At 35.8% G+C, this 24,216-nt stretch overlaps 3 protein-coding genes across 3 annotated transcripts; 1 reads left to right on the top strand and 2 right to left on the bottom strand.

The window, feature by feature from the left end:
• Positions 1–37: 37 nt before the first annotated feature.
• Positions 38–12,998, bottom strand: LOC135696654 (uncharacterized). Its single transcript, XM_065216122.2, has 13 exons — positions 11,990–12,998; positions 11,809–11,853; positions 11,543–11,598; positions 10,666–10,705; positions 10,132–10,225; positions 9,412–9,495; positions 8,345–8,401; positions 7,708–7,861; positions 6,581–6,629; positions 5,216–5,855; positions 3,651–4,526; positions 2,701–2,935; positions 38–2,109 (listed from the first exon to the last, which is right to left on the bottom strand). Exons 1-13 carry the CDS (start codon positions 12,134–12,136, stop codon positions 1,923–1,925), a joined length of 2,664 nt encoding a protein of 887 aa, XP_065072194.2. The 5' UTR covers positions 12,137–12,998; the 3' UTR covers positions 38–1,922.
• LOC135696655 (mannan-binding lectin serine protease 1) lies at positions 12,992–20,498 on the top strand. The gene is made up of 8 exons (XM_065216124.2): positions 12,992–13,146; positions 14,200–14,242; positions 15,005–15,207; positions 15,696–15,849; positions 16,301–16,522; positions 17,144–17,287; positions 18,215–18,439; positions 18,870–20,498. The coding sequence occupies exons 1-8, from the start codon at positions 13,069–13,071 to the stop codon at positions 20,357–20,359; spliced, it is 2,559 nt and encodes an 852-aa protein (XP_065072196.2). The 5' UTR covers positions 12,992–13,068; the 3' UTR covers positions 20,360–20,498.
• Positions 20,499–20,687: 189 nt separating this feature from the next.
• On the bottom strand, positions 20,688–23,658 carry LOC135696667 (uncharacterized). Its single transcript, XM_065216140.2, has 2 exons — positions 23,281–23,658; positions 20,688–22,126 (listed from the first exon to the last, which is right to left on the bottom strand). The coding sequence occupies exons 1-2, from the start codon at positions 23,567–23,569 to the stop codon at positions 21,273–21,275; spliced, it is 1,143 nt and encodes a 380-aa protein (XP_065072212.2). The 5' UTR covers positions 23,570–23,658; the 3' UTR covers positions 20,688–21,272.
• Between the last annotated feature and the right edge of the window lie 558 nt (positions 23,659–24,216).

A 24,216-nucleotide genomic window follows, 5' to 3' on the forward strand; every position in this document is an offset into this window, starting at 1 on the left:
TAAAACCTATTTATTAACCTTAGTAACAAGTAATTCTATTTTACTTGATAGCGGGCTATGCTCGAAATGTCGTTATTTATTTTAAGAAACCTTTTTCTGGTGCAATTAACTTACATATCATTGTTATTATAGCATTATATTGTACCGCACGCAATCTGGTATATTTATGAAAAATTAAGGGTATTATCTCCAATGTGAAGGGTATGCGTGATTCCCGTCACCCTCAGAAACACCCCTATTCCCCTTAAAATAAACATTGCTTGGGGCACAATATTTTCCACGGGGCAATGCCCTATATTGCAAAGGATATAACTATTAATGGTTCTATACCAGCTCTCCCTTTGGAAACCTTAACCCTAGAAGAAAACCAACATTTATGTTCATATTTCCATAAAATTCTTGGTTTTAATGTACGAGCCTTATTATTTAGAGACCTCAACATGCCGTCAAAACTTCCTCAATAAACTACCATTAAGATTATTTCTTGCTTGCTGTGGGTTAGCAAAATAGCAATTGAGCAACGTGGCTAATCATCCATCTGGACAAACGTATGAAAAACCAAGAGCTGCAATAATTAATAAACAACAATTAAAACTAGATATTTTCATATTGACAATTTTCCACTTAACAACATTTCTTTCCAAACAATTTACAAAAGCAAAAGAATTTAGTAACTACGAATTAACAGTAATAAACATATCACAAACAAATTAAGTCAAATATATGCAATTTCGGTCACGTGTCCATACAGAAACGAGCATCGGACTCGGAACTAATGCGTCACGCATGCAGAATTTTCTGGGCGTAGGACAAAAACTAAAGCAGTTTCTTAAATCAAGAAGCCAAAAAGCTTACTGCTCGCTGGGTATTGCAAGAGAGTAAAAAATTTCTGATTTTCTCTGCCTTATAATTGAATTACATGATACTTTAGGCCAAACAAAAATAATTATTCAATTTACAGTAGTTTAAAGCGCACCCAGTTGTGTCAAAAATACACGTTATAGGTAGCAAAAAGATTTGTAACAATAAAATCGAATCCACGATTACATAATGCTGAAGTGTGATAAGTTGACTGTATTTTTTGGTTTGAGAAAAGCAGAGTAGCTCGTTATGTTGTCTGAAGGAGCAAGGGGAACATATGTGCTGAAACAGGGAGTATAGGCAACTCACTTGATTCTGTTAACAACGTTATAAAAAATCAGTGAAATCAGGAAGAAAATATTAAGTTCGTGCATAAATAAAACTGCATAATTCTCTAGCAACATGGAAAATTCAGGCATAAATTTTTCGAATGCACATCTTATCTGTGATAATGCATATACCCCTTGATAACATATACAAGGCATCCTTGCTAAACAAAAAATTGTTCGTGGTAAACATTTACAATGCTGTATTAGGCAGTCTATGTGAATTCTCTTATTTATATTAAACAGGACTTGGCTAGGGAATAAGGAAGGAAGGCAGTCTTCGGTAGATTTTTTGTTTTTACGATATTTAGGTTTTCTAAAAATGAGGCATATCCAAGCTGTGCTTTTGTGCGATGCAATTGAAAAATCTCCTTTTTAGGGGTTCGAGACAATCACAAGTATTTATAAGTCAGAAAGATCAGCGAGTTTTATTAGTTACTTTGTGACATGAGATTGAATGAGATTGAGAAATGCGCTAAACCTTCCCCCTTTTACTTGACAGCCATTTCCGTGCTGACGAAGACATATGACTCTACGAAAGCTATTGTAAAATTGAATCTTAATTCCAAATATTTACTTCAAAGTAGACCAAACTCTTTAACTCAATATAACATGAAAAATTTGTATCTTGCTCGTCTTTGAGTAATTTAAAGACAGAAAATATATTACACAAATATACATAAAGAAAAAGATCTATTCTTTTTTAACTCAAAAAAGTTTTGACTCTAGTATTTCTCACCGAGAGGCTGAATAGCCACTTGTTCTAGAGTTTGGCCTCAGCTTCCACTCATCTCTTAAGCGACTGACAACATCTTGCTTCGTAAACGAATAGCCCCTTGATGCTCGATGTTTTGATGAAAAAGTCGGAGACACCGTTCTACCTGAATATGCTTTGTACGGCTTTACATTAGGCCATGTATGTCTAAAGATAGAAATAAAGAAAGACTTTTGAATAAGAACTTCAACAAGATTATACAAAACAGGCTAGAGCACAGTAATTGCTTTAGGAAGAAAAGTAGAAAACTAACAACATTTTTCGACACATTAGGTGGTTCGATATGTTTCGACATAATCCACAGTGTCCCTGACACATTTGGAGCCCAGGTTTAAATACTGATTCGATGGTGATGCATTTATGTAGAAGAAAACAGGGTATTCGGTATCGAACGATTATATTTCGATTTGTGCCACTTCTAGACACAAGCTCCTTTGGGAAAGCATTCTGAGGTTTTTTTTATGCAAAAATGAAGAAACAAAGACAAATTTTTGTAACATAAAAACAAATGTTTTGATAGACATAGAAGAAGGGAATTTTGTTGCTGATTTTTCTTCTTCTAGGCGACTTGAGCAGCCAAATAATAATCTTACCGACCAACCTCTGGAAAAACTGGGGCTATCACAGCCTTAAATACCATCATATACCTTCCTGTTCTTACGTACCATTGCCTACTGAAGGAAATTATCATTGAAATGGGGCTACAAATAAGTACAAAACCAGCAAATATATACCAACCTTCGTTCAATTTTGCCACTTTCAATAATCCATCTCCGGTCGATTGGAATAGGTTTGTGCAATGTGCCTGCCGTTCTGTTATCCTTTGGTGCGTTGTAAATACTTAGGCCTGCTAAGTTCATGATAGGAGTAGGCGTGCCATTATCTCCGTGGCTAACAGAAAACACGGAACTGTCCATCTCACCAATGTCTGATCCTCTTTTGGATTTAAAATCCCAGGAATCGTTTAGAGATTCTAGGAAATTAAAGCAAATGAGAGTTGCGATACATTTTTTTAATCTCAAACAATATAATATTTTAAGAGAGTTTGAAATTTAGTTGGAAAATGCAGCAACTAGATCCTGTGTTAATTCTTCAAAAGTAATTTGGCAATTTTTATCAATCTAAGGAAGAGCTAAAGGAGAGGGCATTTAGAACCCTTGGTAAGAAGGAAAACCAACTTTAAAAGGGGCTGATGATATCTTGATGAGAAGAGTATGGAAGAAGATGGAAGGACGAGATAGTTGAATTTATCAAATTTGATAGCGAACCTATCGTGATCTGGGCAATAATGTTTGTGTATTATTTCACCATGAAAAATTCCCTGAAGAAAATTTAACGGAGAAAATATTTGTCTGAGTGCTATTCAGAGCAAAACATGAAAACCAGTTTCGTTTATGCGAAAGTGATGGAACATAATTAGCTTCATGAATTGATTATGTACCTAATTGTTTTTTGTGTGCATGTGCTGTCATTTTTTATTAAAAATTGATACTTGAAGATTAAAAGATTTTTATGAAAGAAAGATTCATTTTATTCTTTGATTCAAATATTCTCTCATATTTTCTTTCAATGAATCTTCTTATATTTAATCATTCATTACTTATCTCCGGGGATCTAAGCTCTTCTTTGCAACGCTAAAAGTAGGAACTAGCTTTACAATCAAGACTTGATAATAAAAGCCAACACACCTCGTAAATTGCGGAACCTGTATTCCCTAAACTTTCCTTCCATGGGTGCTCTGATGTCACTATTGGCCCTAATAAAGTCAATCCTATGGCCTTCACGTGTCAGCCTCTCACTGGTGTTTGCCGTTAAGATCTTGGCTACTTCTGCCGATTCAATGTCATTGTTATCAAAGACGGGACTGTTCTTGTCTCTGGATCTCGTGTCAAGACATAGATCAAAATCTTCGTCAATCTTCCGTTGCACTCTCTTTGCTCTATCAAGTGCAAAATATCCATTGCGAACGATCGACTCTTCCTTTGAGCCATCACTTCCTTGCAACGATCGGTCCTGGGTGCCTTTATCCGAATGTGTATTTCTATTTGTGCAGTCTTGCAATGGCTGTCTAAATCCATTTCTTTTCAAATCATTTAACGGCCTAACTAGCGAAGTAGATTGTCTATTGAAATACGCAACATCTTTGCCATCTTGTGAGATAAAACTCGCTATTTTACTTTTCTGACTTTCATTGATGAGTTTCTTTGCTGGTGTGAGACACCTCTTTATTTCTCTAATGTCATTCTCACAATTATTTTTTACAATTTCTATTTCATTCTCCACAAGGCCTATTTTCTCTTCAATATTTTCCAGTCTATTTTCGTAGGTATTCTTTGGATTAACAACTATAGGCGTGTCTCTTTGCGAAGTATGTTTCAGGATGCCTCGTTTTGGTGTTGGAAAAGACGATACCACGATTTCGAAGGCCGCGTCAGATTCGCTTGTTGTGTCCTGGCTGTCATGATTCTCGATTCCGTTAGAAAGTTCTGGCGGTAAACTTAAGTCAGTTATATCTAAAGGCCCATCGTCATACACGCTGTCGTCATTAGCATTGCCATGGTGATCTGTAACGAGAAGGGAGGAGACATCAAGAACAGAGGAACACCTCAAATAAAAAATTAAGGAAACAGAGCTTTTGGAAAGGGTTGCTAGCGTGTGGTGTCACGATTTTGTTTGTAATTGTTAATACGAATTCCTATCGCCAAATTTTATTATAAATCTTTCATACAGCTAACTTTCAACATAGCGCTAAAAGCAAATCAAACTCATCGTTTATTGTTTCTGGCTACTTTCTATCAGCAAGTCAGCACTATCCGACCTTTCATATTCCAAAGAAAGTCTGACGCAAATTCTTTCGGTATGTCGTAAAATATGTCCAATTTTCTGTGCAACCTTCAAACTCTCATTCTTTACGATCATTGCTTTCAATGGGCTATTGGTCAAAGAACAATTCTAGAGTCGTATAATTTTACCCTTCTTATAGATCGTTTCTTACTTATTCATTAATGACATTCAAATAAATTATTGTACTAAGAAAGGCAAGTATTTATCTTCATCATTGACAATCATGCCATCAAAAATTCAGAATAATGAAACTGGATTTTAGGACCTTTGCTATTAAAAAAGTAAAACATTTATATAAAAACTGAAGCTGGGAATTTGGTCCGAAAAAAAGGCCTGAGGCAAACTGATCTTTTGTCTAAAATCTAAACAATAAAGGATAATTCTAAAAAATGAGCAACTTATTTAGTACCTGCAGCCTCCCAGATATCATCATTTTCGTTGCTTTGGCCTCTAACAGATTCGCGACCGTCTTTGATTGGCGAAAACAGTCCTGTTATTCCATGTATATGGTTTGCTGTCGATTCTTTTATCGAATTTCTATCATAGTGCATATGGGGTTCGAACTTGGATGCAGACATCATCGAAACATCCATGTCATCTTCACGTTTGATTGGCGAAAATCCAGGTATCTCAACGGGCGCAACTCTGGTTGATTCTATTATATCCGCGAACGAATCTGATGGTTCGGCAGACATGGTTTCAACTGCGAAGCTTTTGGGATGGAATGCGACACTTTTACCTCGACGATCACCTGGTGAAAGCTCTAGATCCGAGCTTACGAGCTTTTCTGCGCGTAACGGCGAATTTTTTATCGAAGATATAGAAAAGTCAAATGAGGAATCAGACGAATCGAGTCTCGTAAAAGATTTGGCGATGTCGATGTCGTCATCTTCGTCGTATTCATTGTTGTTGTTATCGTCTGCTGTTTTGATTGGTGACAACACGGGACTGTTCAATGGGTCGCAGACGAAAGAAGACTGGAGAACTGAGTCGTTATCTGATGTGAGACCCTTATGTGGCGTCCCATCACGAAATGGGCTGGATGTCACCTACAAAGCCAGGGAAATATTTCAAATTACGCTTTGTGTCATATGAAACGATTTTAATGGGAGTTATGTGGCATGTTTCTAAAGATCACGAATTTCCCATTTTGGAGATTTGTTACACTTCTTAGGCAAAATACATCGAGGATGAATTTTTTTAAGATTAGGCAAAAATCAGCCCTTCTATATTTTCTTGAAAGCATCCACGTGTTTTTTTGACATACAGATGAATGTGAATTTTAACGTCACATTTAAACTGATTATTGTTATTTTTTGGGAATTTGGTACTGTTTTGTCCAATCATACACGTTTATTTGCTACAACCGAGCTCTCTCTTGTGAATCTATGTTCTCGCAGGGTACCTTCATCAATGCGGCACAAATGCACTAAGATGAATAGATTTCGTGTATGAAAAACTAAAAATAGCACTATAAAAAGATAATATATTTCAAGCTTTGGAAACACAGCCCATCACTAGCCTGGGATCAGCCTTATCAAATGCAAGTTATTCTTAAGTGGTCTTCGTATAAAGTACTTTATATCACTACATCTCGATAAGAAGCACCGTATTATATTACTTAAGCGTTACAGTAAAATTGTGCATCGGGATTTTGCTCTACTTAGGGACTGCAGAAGAATAACAAAATTAAGGGAAATTTTTGCAAATGGATGCTGAAATATAATGCCCGCAGCCTTAAACAAAAAGGGAGAAAACATATAAAATTTCATACCCAGTTTGGAGTGCGAGGTGTTCTTGGCGGGGTGCTGCCACTCTTGATTCTAAAAAATTAAAGAAATATCTGTAAATAAGATCGATATCTTCCCTATGTTTAAAATTTTTCCAATAATTGAAATAAGTTGTAGTTGTCAACATTAGAGTGAAGAAAGTCAAAAATCTTGAAATCATGTTACAAAAAATATTATCAAAAACAGAATGACAACAAGACTCAAATAAATAAAATGATTTTGCAAATATACTATGATGTGAGAATATGAAATCATAAACAATAGCTAATCAAGTCAATGCAAAAATTGGCAAATCAATCTGGATTATTTTACCAAAAAATTTCTGATATCACTAAGCTCTAAAAAATTTACAATAAATTGTCAAATTCACACCACTTTAAGGTTTTGGGAGGTATATTTTTTCTTACAATGTTTCTTCAGCGTTATCACAAACGTAAATGTTCTTCAAGCATATTTGTAACTTTCTTCCAATCTTCATTTCGTAAAATAGTAATGCTTCCCAAATTATAACAGCATTTTCGTGAAAAGTATCTAGTCTAGTATTTTATGATTAAGAATTCTTTGCCAAGGGATCAATTTTCTTTGGAGGTTTTATCTTGGTTTTCTAAATACATCACTTTTCCGGTAAAAACGACTGCAGGGCATACTCAGCAAAGGTTCAGTCAAGTCTTTGGCCATAAAAAACATGACCACGAAAGAAAATATTAAAAAATTTCAAAATTCTTCATTTGGCACTGTAACCAAAAACTGGTCTATTCATCCAATTATTGCTGCCGTTGCAACAAAATCTTGGAATTCATGACACTCCAGTCAGATACGCAGAAAGATCTGAAGAACATTCATTCTTGAGAAGAGCGTTTATCCAGTTACACGAAAAAAGATTCCTGGACTTTGCTCCTGTATGAATGAGAACACTTCAAAAGGTTCAAAGATATACAATATTTAAGTCAACCTGGAACTCTCCATGAACTAGCAAACATTTTGGCAAAACACACCTTACAAAAAACAGTTTTTCATGGTAATGCCCTGTCTTTGTTTCTGTTTATCAGCTAATCTAGCCCGGTTTTACTGTATTCTCAACCACTGTAAGCATAAACCAGTAATCTCTTACCTTGCTTTTAATCCATCATTATCTTTAGCATCTTCCTCATTTCTTGTTGGTGATACCTCTCCTTGAGAAAACAGCTTTCGCCTTAGAGTGCTTACATTGATGTCTTTGGTAGTCGGTTCCTTCTCTTGTTCTACATACGTATAAAATTTATCTCCTAGAATCGAGACAGATCATCACATAAATCATAATTTGGCATGAAATTTCGCAATACCCAGAAATATCAGAAGCAAAAACCAAACCATTTTTACCACTACCTCTCTTTTCCCCAGTCACGCTCAAAAACCATTGTTTACTGCTTGAATAGTATATATATATATGTTAAAAAATAGCGTTAGTTGTTAAAAGCAAAGTAAGTAAGCGAGTAAAGCATTGACTGAGAAAAGCAAAAAACCAGAAAAATTTTTTTTAATTTTTTTAACAATCTTATGTTTCAAACGATATCAATACTAGACGACAATAATACCAAAAGGACTTTAAATGAAAAGATGTCAAGAATTCCACAGTAGGCAATTCTGAGTGAAAAACTCCGTTTGTCAGTTTCAAGAAAGGATGGTAACGATTAAACAAAACTTCATTAAAAACGTGATTGTTTTCCTGTATAACAAATACTAGGTAATGCTTAGCAAGTAATACTTACCTAAAAGTTTCATTAAATCGAAATTCGGTGGTATTGTTAACGTTGTTTGGCATGAACCTGCAGTAAATGAAAAGTAAAATGAATAAAATAGTTACAGGATCCGCTGATCTTCAGAAAGTGATAGAGGTATAGCACTCGATACTGTGTAGGTAGAGCTGTATTGACTGAATGCATAAGAGCAGAGGTATATAATGAACTCAGTATCGGAACAGAAGCCTTCAAGAAAGCAAGAGAGGGTTTAAACAAAGCTTTGCCAAAATTAGAGGGAAAGATAGAAGGAGGGCCAGGTTAGTAAACTGACACTCTGTGTTGTGACTGGCTAAGTAAAAAACAAGATCGAGGAAGAATTACGAGAGTTGACAGTTTAAGTAGGAAAGAGGGGGGGGAGAGAGAATTGAAGTAGTAAGAAACTGAAAGAGATTTTGAAGAAGTAAGATGCAGAGCTAGAGGCTTAGTAACCAGGTAACTGTAGAATTAGAAGAACATTGAGAAGAAGAGTCTTTAGGAAGGAAGGGACAACCTATTTGCCATTTATTTTCAATACTTCTCTATGGAATTGGGTGTGTGTATGGAATCAGTGAGCAGAATTCAAGCTCATAGACTTTATTCTGTATCAACAATGAAGCGATGATCAATAGATGTAAGGTTTTCCAATAAAGGACATCAAATAGGAGAGATAATATTGTTGCAAAATGCTTTAAAGGGGACACCTCCCAACAACAGCTCTAATTCCGTATTTGTCTTTGATTTATAATTGATAATCCAATTTTACCAGCAACATTTTCAAAGTTCCGTAAAAGTGGTGGCTAGACTGCCAACAACCACAATATAAGATTACTGAAATTCAAACTTCAACGCCCAGAGCGCTCTAATTGACAACATGCTCTGACAAGCAAGGGGAAAACTCTGAACTTCTCTCTGGAATCTGGTGAAAATTAGTTAAAAAGGTATCTGTAGAATGTTAACGAAAATTTCTGAAAGAAAAGGACTTTATTCAAACTCTTGGAATCACATAATATTAAAAATTTGATTATTTCTCTTGTAAGTAAATAGAAAAGATGGCATACCATCAACAAATTTCTTTTCACCGTCATTTTGACTGCTATTGGCAGAGGAACTGCTGCTAGACTCATAAGCTGCTTCTTTGAAATCTTCAATGAAAATCAGAATTAAATAGAAATATACATTGGATAAAAATTCTATACATAGTTCAGTCAGATTTTCAACAAGTTGACTTGTAAAATAACTTTGGCTCTATAAACAAATTTCATCAAACTGTTTGCTTTTATCAAACTGTGGCAATTGAGGGTGAGGGTGACTAGAATAATAAAAAGTGCCTGCTAATAAAAAGTAGCTGAACAGTGCTTGGGTACAGGGAATGACCAAAACATTGTTATTGCCATGAAAGTTTATGTTGATGAAGTGTCTGTCAAAGGTAAGATAGGCTTATCTTGAAAAAAAGTAAACCCATTGAAGGTCTCAAAGAGATATTACATGTTAAAATATGGAGAGCATATCATACCCACAAGCCGAATTTTAGACAAATTTGGCATGGTCTGCTTGCCAGTAGGGTAGCCAGGGTGGTAAGATTGGGGGCAAAGGTGCTGTGAGTGAGGGGAAAATGGGGGTCAAAACCCTTTGGAACATCAGAAAACGCCTTTTTTCAAAAATATTTTTTGCCATTGGGGGGGGGGGCATCCAACCTCTCTTGCTCCTCCTCACTGTGCTACTGTTGCTTGCCTGTCTGAGCAATGATCAAGTTTATTTTTAAATACTGAACTACTTACATGTTGGTGGATGGGGTGAAAAGGTCACCCTTTTAAAAGCGTGTTCTTTGCTATTTCTTGTCCATGGAGATGGTAATATGACATTTGAGAAATACTAAAAAATTAGAATGATTCGTGTTATAATGAGATAAGAAAGATGAATAAGGAAATTTATTTCAATTATACTTGGCTAAATCAGATATGGTACTTGATTATCTGTTAACAGATCAATATAATAATAAATTGACTGCAGACAAACAAAATGAAATGAATTTGAAGGTGGCAGCAATAAAAAGAAATAAAAAATTATTCTAATAAAAAAGAACAAAAAAGGACAGCTGCAAATATTTTCATGATGACTAATATGTCAATTTATACCAAGAACTTTCTCGTGTTACACATTGAACATAGAAGCCTTGGTTGAAAAAAACTACTAGATCTGAGGTGAAACTGAAACATAAATTATCCAAGTAGCTTGCAAACAGAGAATGCTCAATTCTTGACAATACCTGAAGGCATATTAATAAAAGACAACTTGATTTGATATAAACATACTTCATTTATAGCATTTTGTGCAGCAATTTCATCTTCTTCTCTGAAATAAAGAGATTGGTAAGTTTTTTTAACAGATTGAAAAATTAGCTTGAAGCACATAAACTATAAAAAATACAAGGATGCATTTTGCAAGCAGCAAGGTAGAGCTAGGGGCTGAGTCTGCTTTCTATTTCTTGATATTGTTCCTGGAGACATTGTCTAAAGGGCCTTCTTTTCATTTTCAAAGTACAATATCTTAGGTTTCAAGAATTGTTTTGTGATTGACTGATCAGACAAGCTGCTTTTTATTTTTCCTGATCAATGTTCTAAAATTCATAGCTCTGTAATCATTTTCTGAAGGAAATACTTGTATCTAAACATGAATTCTTTGGTGAACAGGTATCGGGAAAGAAGGGTACATAAAACACATTTCATGAGTTTTAAAAGGTTCTATTCTAGTTAAGATAGGAAAAATCACAGAAATTGGATGCACCTGGGCTATTTATTGCATTGTATTCCATCAGCCTGTTTTAGGTTAGAGGGTATTTTACGTTTGAAAAGCTTGATCGAAACATCCAGGCTTATTTAGTTTTATTTTCTGCACCCAAACTACTAAATCATATTTACACTATTTCTAAAAAAATTCAATTATCCTTGAATTTATTTTAGCATTTTTCAACTGGCCTATCTTCTGCATCACAATTTTGTTTCGAGCTTTAGGCATACCTTACCAAAAGTGGCAAACTTTCCGTTTTGGAGTTTGGGGCTAATGTCTCCCCTACGTATTTGTACTTTTTATAAGAAAAAGCTGATTTCCTTCAAAGATACCCTGTTTCAACAACCTGTAAAACTTTTTTGTTTCAGAGAAAGGTTAGAGAAGCAAATTTAAAGCAAGCACCTCTCATATGATGCACTGTACTCTTGATTTGGACATTCATCAATCTCTGCTGGCTTCTGCTCAAATAAAATCATAATAACAACATTTGCTTGTACAAATAGCAAGAGAAACATTTATTCATTAACAGATTTACAAACAAGCATGTAATGGCCCAAACCAGGCCTATTTTTATAAGCTGATCGATTGAAGAAGGAATGCAAGGCTGACACACAACGTTTTCTTCTTCTGTATAACTTTCTTTCTTTGTATTAAAATATAACACTCACCAAAGCAGCTATTTGATCTATGGACCATCTGAAGCTTTTATTTTTCTGAAAAATAAATTAGTTGGTGATAATATTGATATTCCTACCAAAGATATTTGATTTAATGACTGCTGGGCAGAAAATATAAGCTTATTATGTTTAAACTGAATTAATATAGATTATATTTATCATTCTAAAATACCTTTTCTGAACTTCTACATCCTGACACAACGAAAATTGATGGACTAAACGCTGGTAGATTTTCTTTATCGAATTCTCGGCTGTCGAACGGATTCCGTGTGATTTCAAGGTCATCTTTTTGCATAGACTTGCATGGAGTGAAATCCATGGCAGCGTTAGTCTCTGTTGGGTAATTTCTTCTATCTTAAACGGAAAATCCACAAGCAAGCTTCTGTTTCTCCACCAAATTCCAGAAGATGTCTACATGTCAACCCAACGCCATTGATGTTTCTCCCGTTATGTACCAGAAGAACCCTGGGACAGAATTTGAATTTCGCCCGCCAATCGACCCAGACTTCTAATCTCCAACTGAGGCCGCAATAAAAATAAAAACAAAGGAAGTCTAGAAAGGTTTCAAAAACATTAAACTTGCTTTAACTGATCAGACTGATTTTTCACACGAAGTATAAGAATCTATAGAATAACTGAAATAAATACTTAATTGATTTTTGACAAAATATCTACTTATATTTTCCAGTTTGCCTTTTCATTTGCCTACTCTGTGCCTAAGTACGTAGAACTCACTGGTCGAAGAAGTCAAATGGAAGACCATTGATGATTTTATTGGGAATGAGCCAATGTGAATAGATTCAATGGGCGTGCTTCATAATACTTCTGTGAGATATTCACAATAAATTCTGGTCGGCCCTATAATTACAGCCACAGCACTGGAACAGATTTGAGGCGAGGATGAACATGAAAGAACATGAAATGGTCAAAAACACCTCTCCTTTGAATGCGGTACCACCTTAGATGTGCTATTAGTGTTGCGTACTGTGTCGAAATCATTAAGCCAACAACTAACATGTTTCTGCCAATTTACAACCCTCTTATCCAAAAAAGTGTTGCTAAGCATTGCATCGCAACATAAAGCATTTGTTTATGTTCAGCAGCTGAAGGCTTTATTCGTATGCAATGTTTGAATAGCTGTTGTGTATCCTTTAGTAAATTGAGTAGCAAGAGCAATTTTATGTGACGTATGACCGCAATGAATGTTGACAACACAGGCTTGATGCAACCCTTAGATTTATTGATGATAAAATGAAAGCCAATTTTAAACGATGTGCCATTACTTTGTGTGTAGTGCTGTACACCATGTTTGATTTGCTTCGATGCCAGGTAAAATCTTTATTACCATTGATATTAGAGTACATTTTGTAAGGGCCTGTAAGGAGTTATGCATATTAAGAAAAGGCTCTATCAGCTTGTTTTGATGTTTTTTACGAGAAACCTTTTAGAAACAATGTAAAATACTTGAACAGTGCTAACAGTGGGCTTACGTTCAATTATGACCATATTTAGCCTAAAACCCAGAGCAACAGGATGAAGAAGTTCTTTCGTCATCAATCTTGTATTTCTATTCCTAAACCATAAGAACTCATTAATGAAAGGAAAAGTTTTCCAGAGAATCTTCACAATCGCCACAACTTCTGTAGTTTGTTTTCACAGCAAGGAATGGCTTTATGCCTGTATAGTATTTTTCGACTTAAGACTGTGTATTGTCTATAAAACATAAAGAAGAGGAAAATCATACCTTATCGCCTTGAAAATTAATGCTGTAAAAATATCCAGCTTATGAATGAAAGAGAAATAATAATTTATCCATCTCTTCTAACTAAGAAGTACTATGAGGGCCTTTTTTGATAGTATTACAGTAGACTCCAGTTGTAGTCACATCAAGTCACATCAAATGCTACTTGAAGATCTGTGACAGTAAGCAAACAGAGTGTGTAAATGGAGCTTAGTAGTATAGTTTTGCGTAGTTAGGTCTAAATATGATGTAAATGGAGGCTTGATATAAACAGTAAAATAACAAAGTGTGGGGGAGGCAATAGTGGCCGGACGCCCCCCCCAAAACGGCAGACAATGTCTTTAAAAACATCCCCAATCTTATCACCCTGGATGAATTGTCTACGGTGCACAAAATAAAGTTGTGCTGTTTTAGTTGAAAAACTAAAGGCCATCTCTTTTTACGTTCAGGGCTCTACTGCTTACGTTCACAACCAATTCACAATCATTTTTAATCTGCTTGCACGTAGATCTAAAAAACCTTTGCTTGAATAAACTAGTGTGGATACATCTGGTAAGAAAGCAACTTCATGCGTTATCAAAAAAACATGGCATCGTCATGCAACTCCATCTAGCCTTATTACTCTTTCCTTTTCTTTTCAGAATTCCAGCACAACAACCACTCCCAGCGTCCCTGCTCCTGCCGGTATTTTTAGCTGTTCTGTTGTAATTTACTTTGTGACTATAATATGAATACATGGAAAGTTTGGGTTTGATTGACAGTTGCCTCTGTTTGACTGACAGATTAATTTCTGTTTCCTTCGCTTTATATCTAGGTTAAAATTTTGTTTTGGGCGCAGACTCGGGAGCTTTACCTTATCGATAGACATTCAACTTGATCACATCCCTTTAGGAAGGTTCCAAAAGGCATATAATATTTGCCACAACCAGCAAAGTAGTCATTTTCTTATGTTTTCTGAAAGAATAAAATATGAAATTCCTCATAAAACATTGTGCAAAGACACATTTTGTATATCAATTACTATTCATGTATTTCTTCTATTTTTCATTATCGTTTGTTCTATCTTAGATACTCCTAGTGCATTTTTGTTCCAATGTTCCCAGTCATATTTCTTGGACCTTCCCTTTCAAGATTTTGGCAAAATGTCCCCATTAAAGATACAAGATGTTTCCATGTTCCCTTTAAAAAACAGCAGACTTCCATCACCCCCTGGGAGACCCTCATTTTACTCCACGTTGTTGTCTCGCTTGCTGTTCTCTTTTTAAAAAGTTTTAAATTGAAGCAATTTTTCTATTATTTTGCTACCATACTTTATTTCGTACATTTCTGGAATAGCCTCAAAGAAAAATTCTGTTCAATTAACAGGATTGTTTTTAGGGTGTATAGTTTTTTTTTCATTGCCCTTATAGAACATTCTAGAGTAATTTTTTCTGTTTATTTTTGCAGGTTGTGGAAGTTCCCTCACAGGAAGCGGTGGTGTTTTATTGTCCCCAAACTATCCAGTCAATTATCCTCCAAATCTTGATTGCACATGGGAAATTACTGTTGATGAAAACAAATTCATTTTGCTTCAGTTTGAAGACATAGATATTGAAAATGACAGTGGATGCAGCTATGATAAGTTACTTGTACAGGAGAAGAGCGACGGGGTGAGATACTCAAATGCTCTTTCTTCATACAATTATTGTTAACATGTTTTTAACATGTATTTACTTAAATTATGAGGAAGGCAAGAGTGAATGGAATAATCCAAGTTTTTTCTTCCAGTAGTAAAACCGCCGTAATTTATAACATCAAAATGATCCACGATATATTGAGAATTCCATTTTTGCCTTTTCCTTACTGAAATATAGGTAATAGCAAACTACTGTATTCGCTATTGGATTTTTCTATATTCTTTAAGGGCATTCAGTATCAAATATTGAAAAACCTTAGAAGATTGCTATCATAATAAGTCTAATCTTTTTTTTAATAATGGTCTTTTTTGAATCATCTGTAACTAAAAAAATACTATTAATCTTGATCTAATAATCAAAATTACCAAACCGATTAAATCTAGAGATAATTATTCATTTTTGTCCATTTTTGTCCATTTTTGTCCATTTTGTCAATTTTTGTCCATTTTTGACCACTGCAGTCAAAATTTAAGACCACTGGAAAGTTCTGTGGCTCAAAGGTCCCAAAGCCTTTTCAGACAAACTCCAATCTCGCCAAAATACTTTTTACATCAGATGACAGCGAGAATGGACGAGGGTTCAATTTGACATGGAAAGCAATTTCAAAGGAAAAGGGTAAGAATTTGCCTGAACTTTCGGAATAAACTAAATTCGTGGGTTTTACATAAGAGAACTAAAATAACTCAATATTTTCTCAAGAAAAATATGTCCGTATAAAATTTAAGCTTTGTATAGCGAGAAGTGTAGGTTCTGTATCATTAAAATTTTTATGCATCATGGACAGGTTATTCCCGGAGAAAACCGTCTGGCTAAGGAGAAATAGCAAGATTCTGTTAGATTATTAACAGCGATGTAGGGCTGGGGGGCTCGAGGGGCTAAGCCTCCTTGAACATGTCAAAAAAGTAGCCATTGAGAGATTTTTCTCGAGAACCCCCTGTTCTTTTCACAGTGTCCTAATTATCAAGTGCTACTTGAATTATACACTTGCTCTTTCTTCACAAGTTTGCAAAATGTTTCAAGTAGGGCATTAGCTGTAATACTTTTTCCCACGTGTCTTCTTCTAAAGACTGCGGCAAAGAAGATTTCAATTCAACAAGCGGATACGTGACGAGTCCGAAGTTTCCACATCCATACAGTAACAACCTAAACTGCAGCTATGGTATTCATGCTGCACCAGGGTACCAAGTGTCTTTAAGAATTTCTGAAATGGACATCGAATACGATGCTGGCTGTCAATACGACGTACTTGAGATCTACGATATAACACGGACTGGAAAATCCCTAATAGGTAACCTTAAATCTTTAAACACTGATTGCAATTAATTTGAGGTGTAATATATGCTACTGAGCATGCATGAATGGCATTTATTAATGAAAGCAAGGGATATTTCTGAATCTGAATTTCTGAAGATAAGAAAATTATCTTTTCTGTACAGTGAGACTTGTTGCAGCCCTATTCATAACTCGCAGCCATTCTAGGTTTTGCAAGGTTGCACTTCTGGAAATTGCAGCCATGATACATTTTAACAGTAGAATGATGGAGTTAGATAATCATTTGAAAACACCAATTCTAAAATGTTTCATGTAATTCTCTTGACTCATGTTAAAGTTCGAATACATGTACAAGAGCAAATAAATTAATACATGAATATCGTCAATAAATCTTTCATTTTCCTTTTCTCACTTTAGAAATATTTACCCTGGGATATAATTCAGTTTAGTAAAAATGAATGTATTGTCTTCAAAGTGTCCCAGCATTTTCTGAAATATATAACGTTGTACCTTTCAATAATTGATAAACGTTAACATAAGTTCTATATAGAATGAAAAATCTTATCACTCTATTACTATACTTTAATCGAGTTTATTAAAATTTATCAAATAGTATAAAAACATGCATTTTTGATAGGTAATTTCTGTGGCAATAAACCTCCAAAAAGCGATCTACTTTTTCATGGCAAGCAAGTCTTAATAAAGTTTAAGACAGATGACTCTACTAATGGAAAAGGTTTTAACATAACATGGACATCCAACGAAATATCTCGCGAAAAAGGTAAAAACTTTTTACACTTATGGGCAATGAAGTGTGACAGTAAGGGTTTGCCCAAAAAATATTTGAAAATGGTGCTTGCACAAGCCAAATTAACATACAAATTTGTCTATGTATCACTTTGCATGTGCGAAAAATTCACAGCATCTTGCACTAATCATTACAATGAGCTTGCTAATTTGGTAGAGACAAATGTTTTTTGCTACTTTTCCTGCAAGAACATTTTTCTTGATTTAACTGGACCAATCTGGGACCCATTTTAAACAAATTCTCTCAAAAACTTTCCAGAAATTGCAAGCTCTCTGAAATGTCAAACTTTTACTAAACTTTGACAGGAATTCACTGCATTTTTCGATTCATTCTTAATATAGATTCTTGCGAAGTCATTCTTAATAAAAGGCCTTTATGAATGGTCTTTCTTTAAAGGTCCTCCTTATAATCCCACGTATTTTTATGGAAATAATCTATATGTGGCTGTTCTGGATCCAATACATTGATGTAGACACAGTGGTGTTCACAGGCACTGCGCAGAAACCTTGGGCTAGCAGGCGCTATAGCCTCCCCTCCACTTTTTTGGAATAATGGGTTAGCAAATATTTAGAAAGTTTACTCTAGCGCAACTTTGAAAATTTTGCTCTAACAGATCCTAAGTAGTAGCATTGACTGGGAAACCTTTCTTGTTCATTATCTTGTTAATCAATTTTCTTAGTGATCTTTATCTTCTTTGAATCAGACTGTTTAAAAACAATAAGTTAAAAAAAGCAAGTACTTTCTAAAAGGGGGTTTTTCGGCGTTCAAATGGGCGTGGTCTCAAAAAAATTTCGGTTACACCCTTCCCAGTCTACCTATTTTTAGACTGGTGCGCGGTGCCTGCGTGTTCAACTGGTGCCAAAAGCACACAGACATATACGTTGTTGCTTCCTCTTCAAGGTAACCAAACATGTGGTCGAAAATACCACACAACTACCAGAATAGTCGGAGGGACAATCGCAAGTGCCGGAGAATTCCCATGGCAAGCAGGGTTTTTCTGGCGAACTGGAATTGCAATTGGAAAGTTCTTCTGCGGTGGAGCCCTGATCGATTCTCAGTGGGTTTTGACTGCTGCGCACTGTTTTGTGAACGGGAAGGTAGCATCTCTGTACAAAGTTCGCCTTGGTAAGTTCATCAGAAATTATATAATATATTCTATACAATTTTCAATACAAATTGCAATCATATAGATTCCAGAAGAACAATTTGAACAGAATTCAACTTGAAGCTTCCTATTGCCCGCAGATTAAAAACCTTGCCAAACTTAAAGCCGCAACCGATAGCGTGCAACTTGTACAGGGTTTTACAGTATCACTTTTACTCATTCTCAGTGATCATAGCAAAAATTTGAAGCATTCTGAAGATATTATCTCTCCATAAACAGTCATTGGCTAAGAAAGAAAACTTGTGTCGTATTGCTTTGGCACTAGAAGTAATCTTAGTCCAACTTTTCGGTAGCATTTCCATTCTGTTTTCATCTTCAAATTGAAGGATAATTTACTTGAATATCATCTTAGCTTGACGATCTCAGCAAATAATGACTTTGTTCCTGTAGGTGACCATAACATCAAGATACAAGACGGATACGAACAAGAAATCAACATATCCAAAATAATAATTCATCCAAAATACAACATGACAACTTATGACAATGACATAGCGCTGGTACAGCTTGAGCGCAAAGCAGTGATCAATGAGTTTGTAAATACACTTTGTTTACCAAATCAAGCCCCCTCCGCTGGTACGAGATGTCTTGTAGCTGGATGGGGGGCGACTGTGGAGCATGGCAGGGCTTCAGACTTACTGATGGAGGCTGAAGTTCCAATAATAAACACGGAAATTTGCAGCCATCGAGATGTCTATGGATCGAAAATAACAAACAATATGATATGCGCTGGGTTCCCCCAAGGGGGCATTGATACATGCCAAGGTGACTCTGGGGGTCCGTTACATTGCAGAAGTGCAAATGATAACAATCGTTGGGAAGTGCAAGGAATTGCGAGCTGGGGAAGAGGGTGCGGCCGACAGATGAGATATGGGGTGTACACAAAGATGGCAAATTACGTCAACTGGGTATCTTGTCTTCTTGAAAACGAAAAGCCGTCTGCAGTCACTTTGTCGAGTGAGGAGAATGGAAGAAATTGTCTGTCAAACTTAACGAATCCCATTAATGCAAGCTCTAGCGTTACCTACAACAATAACAGATATAGTTTAAAACCAGCCAGCCAAGAATCTATTTTGACAGACCCTTACACCCATATGCAAGTTTCAAAAGCTGAGCCGTACATTTCAGTAACCGCACTCGAAACATCAATGTTTTCAGCCTTGAGGCTTGCGGGAACGACGGTAACGAAATTCTATAGCTTAGTCACAAACAGTGCGCTAGATTCCAACAGCAATTATCCTTCCACACTCGAGGCATCAGCTTTGACACTTTTTACGTCCTGGGAAAACAACCATGGAGCTGCTACGGCTACTACACATAGTTACAAAGTATCTGAGATAAGACCGTCATATGTATTAAGAAAATCACTCAAAACAAACGATTTCAATACAGAAACGCTTGACCAAACTCGCACGTCGACTCAACTTATACCTGATCATCAAAGTAGTTGGTCTAATACCTTGCTAACTGGCACAAGCTTTTTTGCTGAGAGCAAATCGAATGCCCCAAAATCAAATATGTCCTCAAATGGACATGCGACGCACGCGTATTCTACCAACATGGCCGCTAAAAGTAGGGGAGTGATACATTCGCCATCTTTGCCTGTAGCTGCTGTGTCATCCTTGAAAGTTAGCTTGCTAACAGTGGGTTCTGGATCAACTTCTCCCATTTCAAATCCAGCTAATATGAGCAACTGGAGCTCAGTTTTGCCAAGAAAACCATTTATCAATGAAACCTTCGCCCCTGATTCGACACATGCTGAGGAAGGGAGGACGACGTTGTCCTTATTACCACCACCAGATACAAGAAGCTCTGGGTGCATTCATAGCCCTTCGGTTCTCGTTATAACAATATCCTTGTTAGCCTGGCAGAGCACATAACAGCAATTATTTTCAGATATATCCAAAGGCAAACTTATAAACTCCGAAAAGTCCTGAGATGAAGTGCAAATATTTTGAAGAAATGATTCCACTAGGGAGGTTTCCTTAACAGTTTATTGGCAACTGGACTGAAGTTATGGAAGTCGGAATTGTACAGCTTTGCCTATAGATATTTTGCTGGAAATAAAGAAAACTCTTTAAACCAAATATTTAATACTCTAAAAAGAGTTCAAATAGTACTTGGTAAAACAAGAGTTGCCTTGCTAGTTCCTCTTAAATGGCAGAATCTGTGAAGCAGTGATAACAATTCATGTCAATAGCAAAATATTTTTTGGTATGAGCTGTATGTGATTAAATGATTAAAATTCTAATTTCATAAACAAATTTCTTAAATATTGCACAGTTTAAATACTGAGGCCAAAAATGATATGCAATAAAATTGCACATGATTGAAAATAATGATTATAATATTATTCATCCACAGCACTCTCCAACGATCAGCTTTCCTTGGCCATGCCTTAAAATCAAACTGTTGATAAAACTATATATAAATTAACATAAATATCGACTAAGGCCGAAAACGGAAACATACTATTTTAATACTAAACTACAATAAAGAAAATACTTTGTCTTGAAAATACTTCGTCTTGAAAATACTTCGTCTTGAAAATACTAAACTTTGTCTTAAAAATTTGAGGATTCTTTAAGTCTAAGAACTGAAGGATATAATATCTTGGCATAATCTAAGGCAACATCAAAAAATACTATTTTGATTAGTTCATCATGGCTGGCTTTGCTTTCAATACTTAGGGTCAGCACAAGGCTTGAAAAAGCCATAGCTTTCAGATATCTCCACTTACAGTGTTCTTTAATACTAACTCCTTGCAATAAATGAGCAGTCAGTCATAGTTCTTTAGTGTTGTGAGTCCCTAGGTACCTCTGTTGTTCCGCTTTCTGCTTCCTTTACAAGCCCGTTGCTTCTCTCTCCATTCTCTGATACAGTGCTCAGAAATGCTGGTGTTAAGGAGTCTGGTCCTTTCCCAGAAATGCTGTCTGTGCCACATTCTTGTTCACCATCATCATCATCATCATCACTTAAAAAGGGGTTTCCATCATATTCATTATTCTTCATAATAAGGGGGGCTTTGTCACTCTCTATCTTTTTGTTTGCTTTGGTTGCCTCTGGTTTGCTTTGACTCATAAACTTCTTAAAGGGCCTCTCTTCATCTTGGCTGATCATCTTATAATCATGTCCAGTATCCTCAGAGTTCCACCAATATTTAACTAACTCATCAAAATCACTTCCTCTTGCATATTGGAATGTCAGGTAGACTGAAGTGTACATAACACTTAAAGACATCAAAATAATCAAATTCACTGATAAGGCAAATCCAATCTCATTCCATGGGTAAACATAGGTAAGAATACTGAAATTGCCCACAGCAAAGGCAGAGTCAAAGACAACATACAAACCAAATAGATAGCCATGACCAGACATAACAGCCCCAAGTCCAATAACCAGAAGAGACATGAATGTAATTAAGTAGGAAAAGAGAAGGATGGCAAGCCTAGAAAAAGATTTATATTGGATAAAATGCCGCTCATCAAACCTTTGTTTAATTGAAAACTCAACACTGTCTTTGAAAATTGTGAACAATATTATTCCAATGTGATGAACCAGGCTGACATAGAGAACGATCCCAATAGCAGTTGTGAAGATGAAGAACAAACGACTTCCATCTGATTGTAAATATAAGCCACTGTTGCCTAAAAAGTACAAAGAAAATTTTAGATCATGAAGTTAATGCAAAAATTATTCCTACTTATCAGAAAAAAATTACACTGCAGACGATAAAAATATTGTCAAGTGTCTTTGGAAAAAGCAAACATTTTGTAACATTTTTAAGCTTTTCGTTTGACACTACTCAAGAGTATAAAATATCAGAACATAGATCAAAAAGTGTCTCACAACCTGAAGGGTGTTAGACAAAGGGGTATCAGTATCAGTGGCAGACATCTGGGGTGAGGGGGGGGGGGGAGTTGCCCAACCAATATTTTGGAGGACAATGGTCTTTTGTTTTTAAATAATGGAAAAATATGATGTCATTTTGTCAAAACAATATGTTTGCCCCCCCCCCCATATTTGACCAAGTGCCTGTCCCTGATCAGTATGCTGTTTCCCCTTTTTGGCCCAATCTTAATAGAATGAAAGAAGGCCTGTGAATACAAAAAGAAGGGTGGGTCCGCTGTATATCCCAGCACCTTTTACATTGGATACCTTGATAACCAGCTGCTCTATATCTCTAAAGCAATATCTTTTTGAATGAGTCTTCATATTTCCCACCTGCCAATGCAACAATGGTATCAAATAACACTTTTGAAAAATCATTTGTAGCTGAGTTCAATTCTGAAAGAGCAAACAGCAGCAAGTGCCTATAAAAACAAGTATGACACCAGAAATCTAGACAGCTGGCCAAACTATCTTAGAGGGAAACTTTGCTTTTTGCAGAACAAATATGTACAGCTTTTGAGACTAGTACTGTTTTTCAACAATTTTGTGGTGCACATATTTAAAGGAAATTTGCATTATTTATGTAACTTTCATCTTTATTGAGAACTGCCCTTAGCAAAACTTTCACTTGAAACAGAAATATTGAAAATGACAACACAGTTCACTGAAATAAACAAAAAGTTAGACATTTGTTCATGGGGCATATCACATAAAATAACATATACACAAAATGTTACTAGAGGAAAAACATAACCCACTGGTAAAAGAATTCAAACTCTGCACAACTATTGCTTTGATTTCTTTCTCCTTCACGTTCAGGAAAACTACAGTTTATTATAGACTCAACAATGTCACCCGAACCATCTCCCCCCTCGAGTAAACAAGCAAATCGCAAAATATGTTTAATTACCAAGGGTTGTAATTGTCGTCAGTGAAAACAGGTAGCATTTCCAAAGACTTTTAAAAGCTCTTTGCTTCTCAACTTGGTCATCTTTCTCAAAAGCAGTCTTGATTTCGTCTACAATTTCTTGCTTGCTCTTTTTTGGCCTACTCGGGACAAAATGCGTCTCCACGACTTGCTCCAAGTGATTTACCGTTTCCAGTTGACCCGGTCGCTCCAGATAATGATAAATAAGCGCAGAAAGAAAAATGTAGCAATGCACACCAACAAGTAGAATAATCACTCGCAATAAAAACATGCTTATATTGTTTCTTATAGAAAAAATTCACCTCCCTGCTCTTGTTCAGCATTCACGACTTGTTCCTGCAGGATGCGAGGGAATGACCTAGACTGCTGCACAGGCGCAGAAGCAAATGTGCAGGGTGCTTGAACCAGGGGTGTAAAACTAATTAAAAAGTTAATTAACAATAAGATATAGAGAGCGTTGACAATATAAAACTTACTGAAATCATCAAATAGAATCTGCTTATTTTATTTAGGCTGTTTTTCAGTGTAGAAAGCTTCCTTAGTATTAGCTAGATCATAAATATACAACTAATTCACAGTGTGGGAAATCGTCTAGAGTCTAGAAAATGATGGCAAATGAAGGTGGGAATGAAAACAGTGCATCAGATGTACTTTCCTTCCCAACATGAGCGATGAGGAGAGGATCTGTTTCTTGAGAAATCCGGATTTATTGCAACCGAAAATTCTGGGCTCCAACTAGATGTCCTTTGAACTTGTCCTCAGACTCTTAATTGTTACGAGCCATGGATCCACGATCGGAACGACAATGCTTTTTGGTTTTTGGCAATTAATCGTTTTTATTTTTGCAGCAAGTAAGTCCATCTTTGAATTCCTTAATTTTTAAGTCTCCTAAGTTGCGTACAATGCAAATACAATGAA

The sequence above is a fragment of the Rhopilema esculentum genome, chromosome 18 (assembly GCF_057945365.1).
Source record: "Rhopilema esculentum isolate cy_ngs chromosome 18, ASM5794536v1, whole genome shotgun sequence".
Classification (NCBI taxonomy): domain Eukaryota; kingdom Metazoa; phylum Cnidaria; class Scyphozoa; order Rhizostomeae; family Rhizostomatidae; genus Rhopilema; species Rhopilema esculentum.

What these genes read in the sequence shown, in the direction of transcription:
- LOC135696654 (XM_065216122.2), bottom strand. Translation starts at nt 12,136, where the DNA reads ATGGATTTCACTCCATGCAAGTCTATGCAAAAAGATGACCTTGAAATC. An exon ending in TACAGTGCATCATATGAGAG is followed by an intron (nt 10,706 to 11,542) that starts GTGCTTGCTTTA and finishes TCTTTATTTCAG; the next exon opens with AGAAGAAGATGAAATTGCTG. An exon ending in CACCTCGCACTCCAAACTGG is followed by an intron (nt 5,856 to 6,580) that starts GTATGAAATTTT and finishes CTGGCTTTGTAG; the next exon opens with GTGACATCCAGCCCATTTCG.
- LOC135696655 (XM_065216124.2), top strand. Translation starts at nt 13,069, where the DNA reads ATGAAAGCCAATTTTAAACGATGTGCCATTACTTTGTGTGTAGTGCTG. An exon ending in TTGATTTGCTTCGATGCCAG is followed by an intron (nt 13,147 to 14,199) that starts GTAAAATCTTTA and finishes TTTTCTTTTCAG; the next exon opens with AATTCCAGCACAACAACCAC. An exon ending in AGCAATTTCAAAGGAAAAGG is followed by an intron (nt 15,850 to 16,300) that starts GTAAGAATTTGC and finishes CTTCTTCTAAAG; the next exon opens with ACTGCGGCAAAGAAGATTTC.
- LOC135696667 (XM_065216140.2), bottom strand. Translation starts at nt 23,569, where the DNA reads ATGTTTTTATTGCGAGTGATTATTCTACTTGTTGGTGTGCATTGCTAC. An exon ending in GACGACAATTACAACCCTTG is followed by an intron (nt 22,127 to 23,280) that starts GTAATTAAACAT and finishes TGTACTTTTTAG; the next exon opens with GCAACAGTGGCTTATATTTA.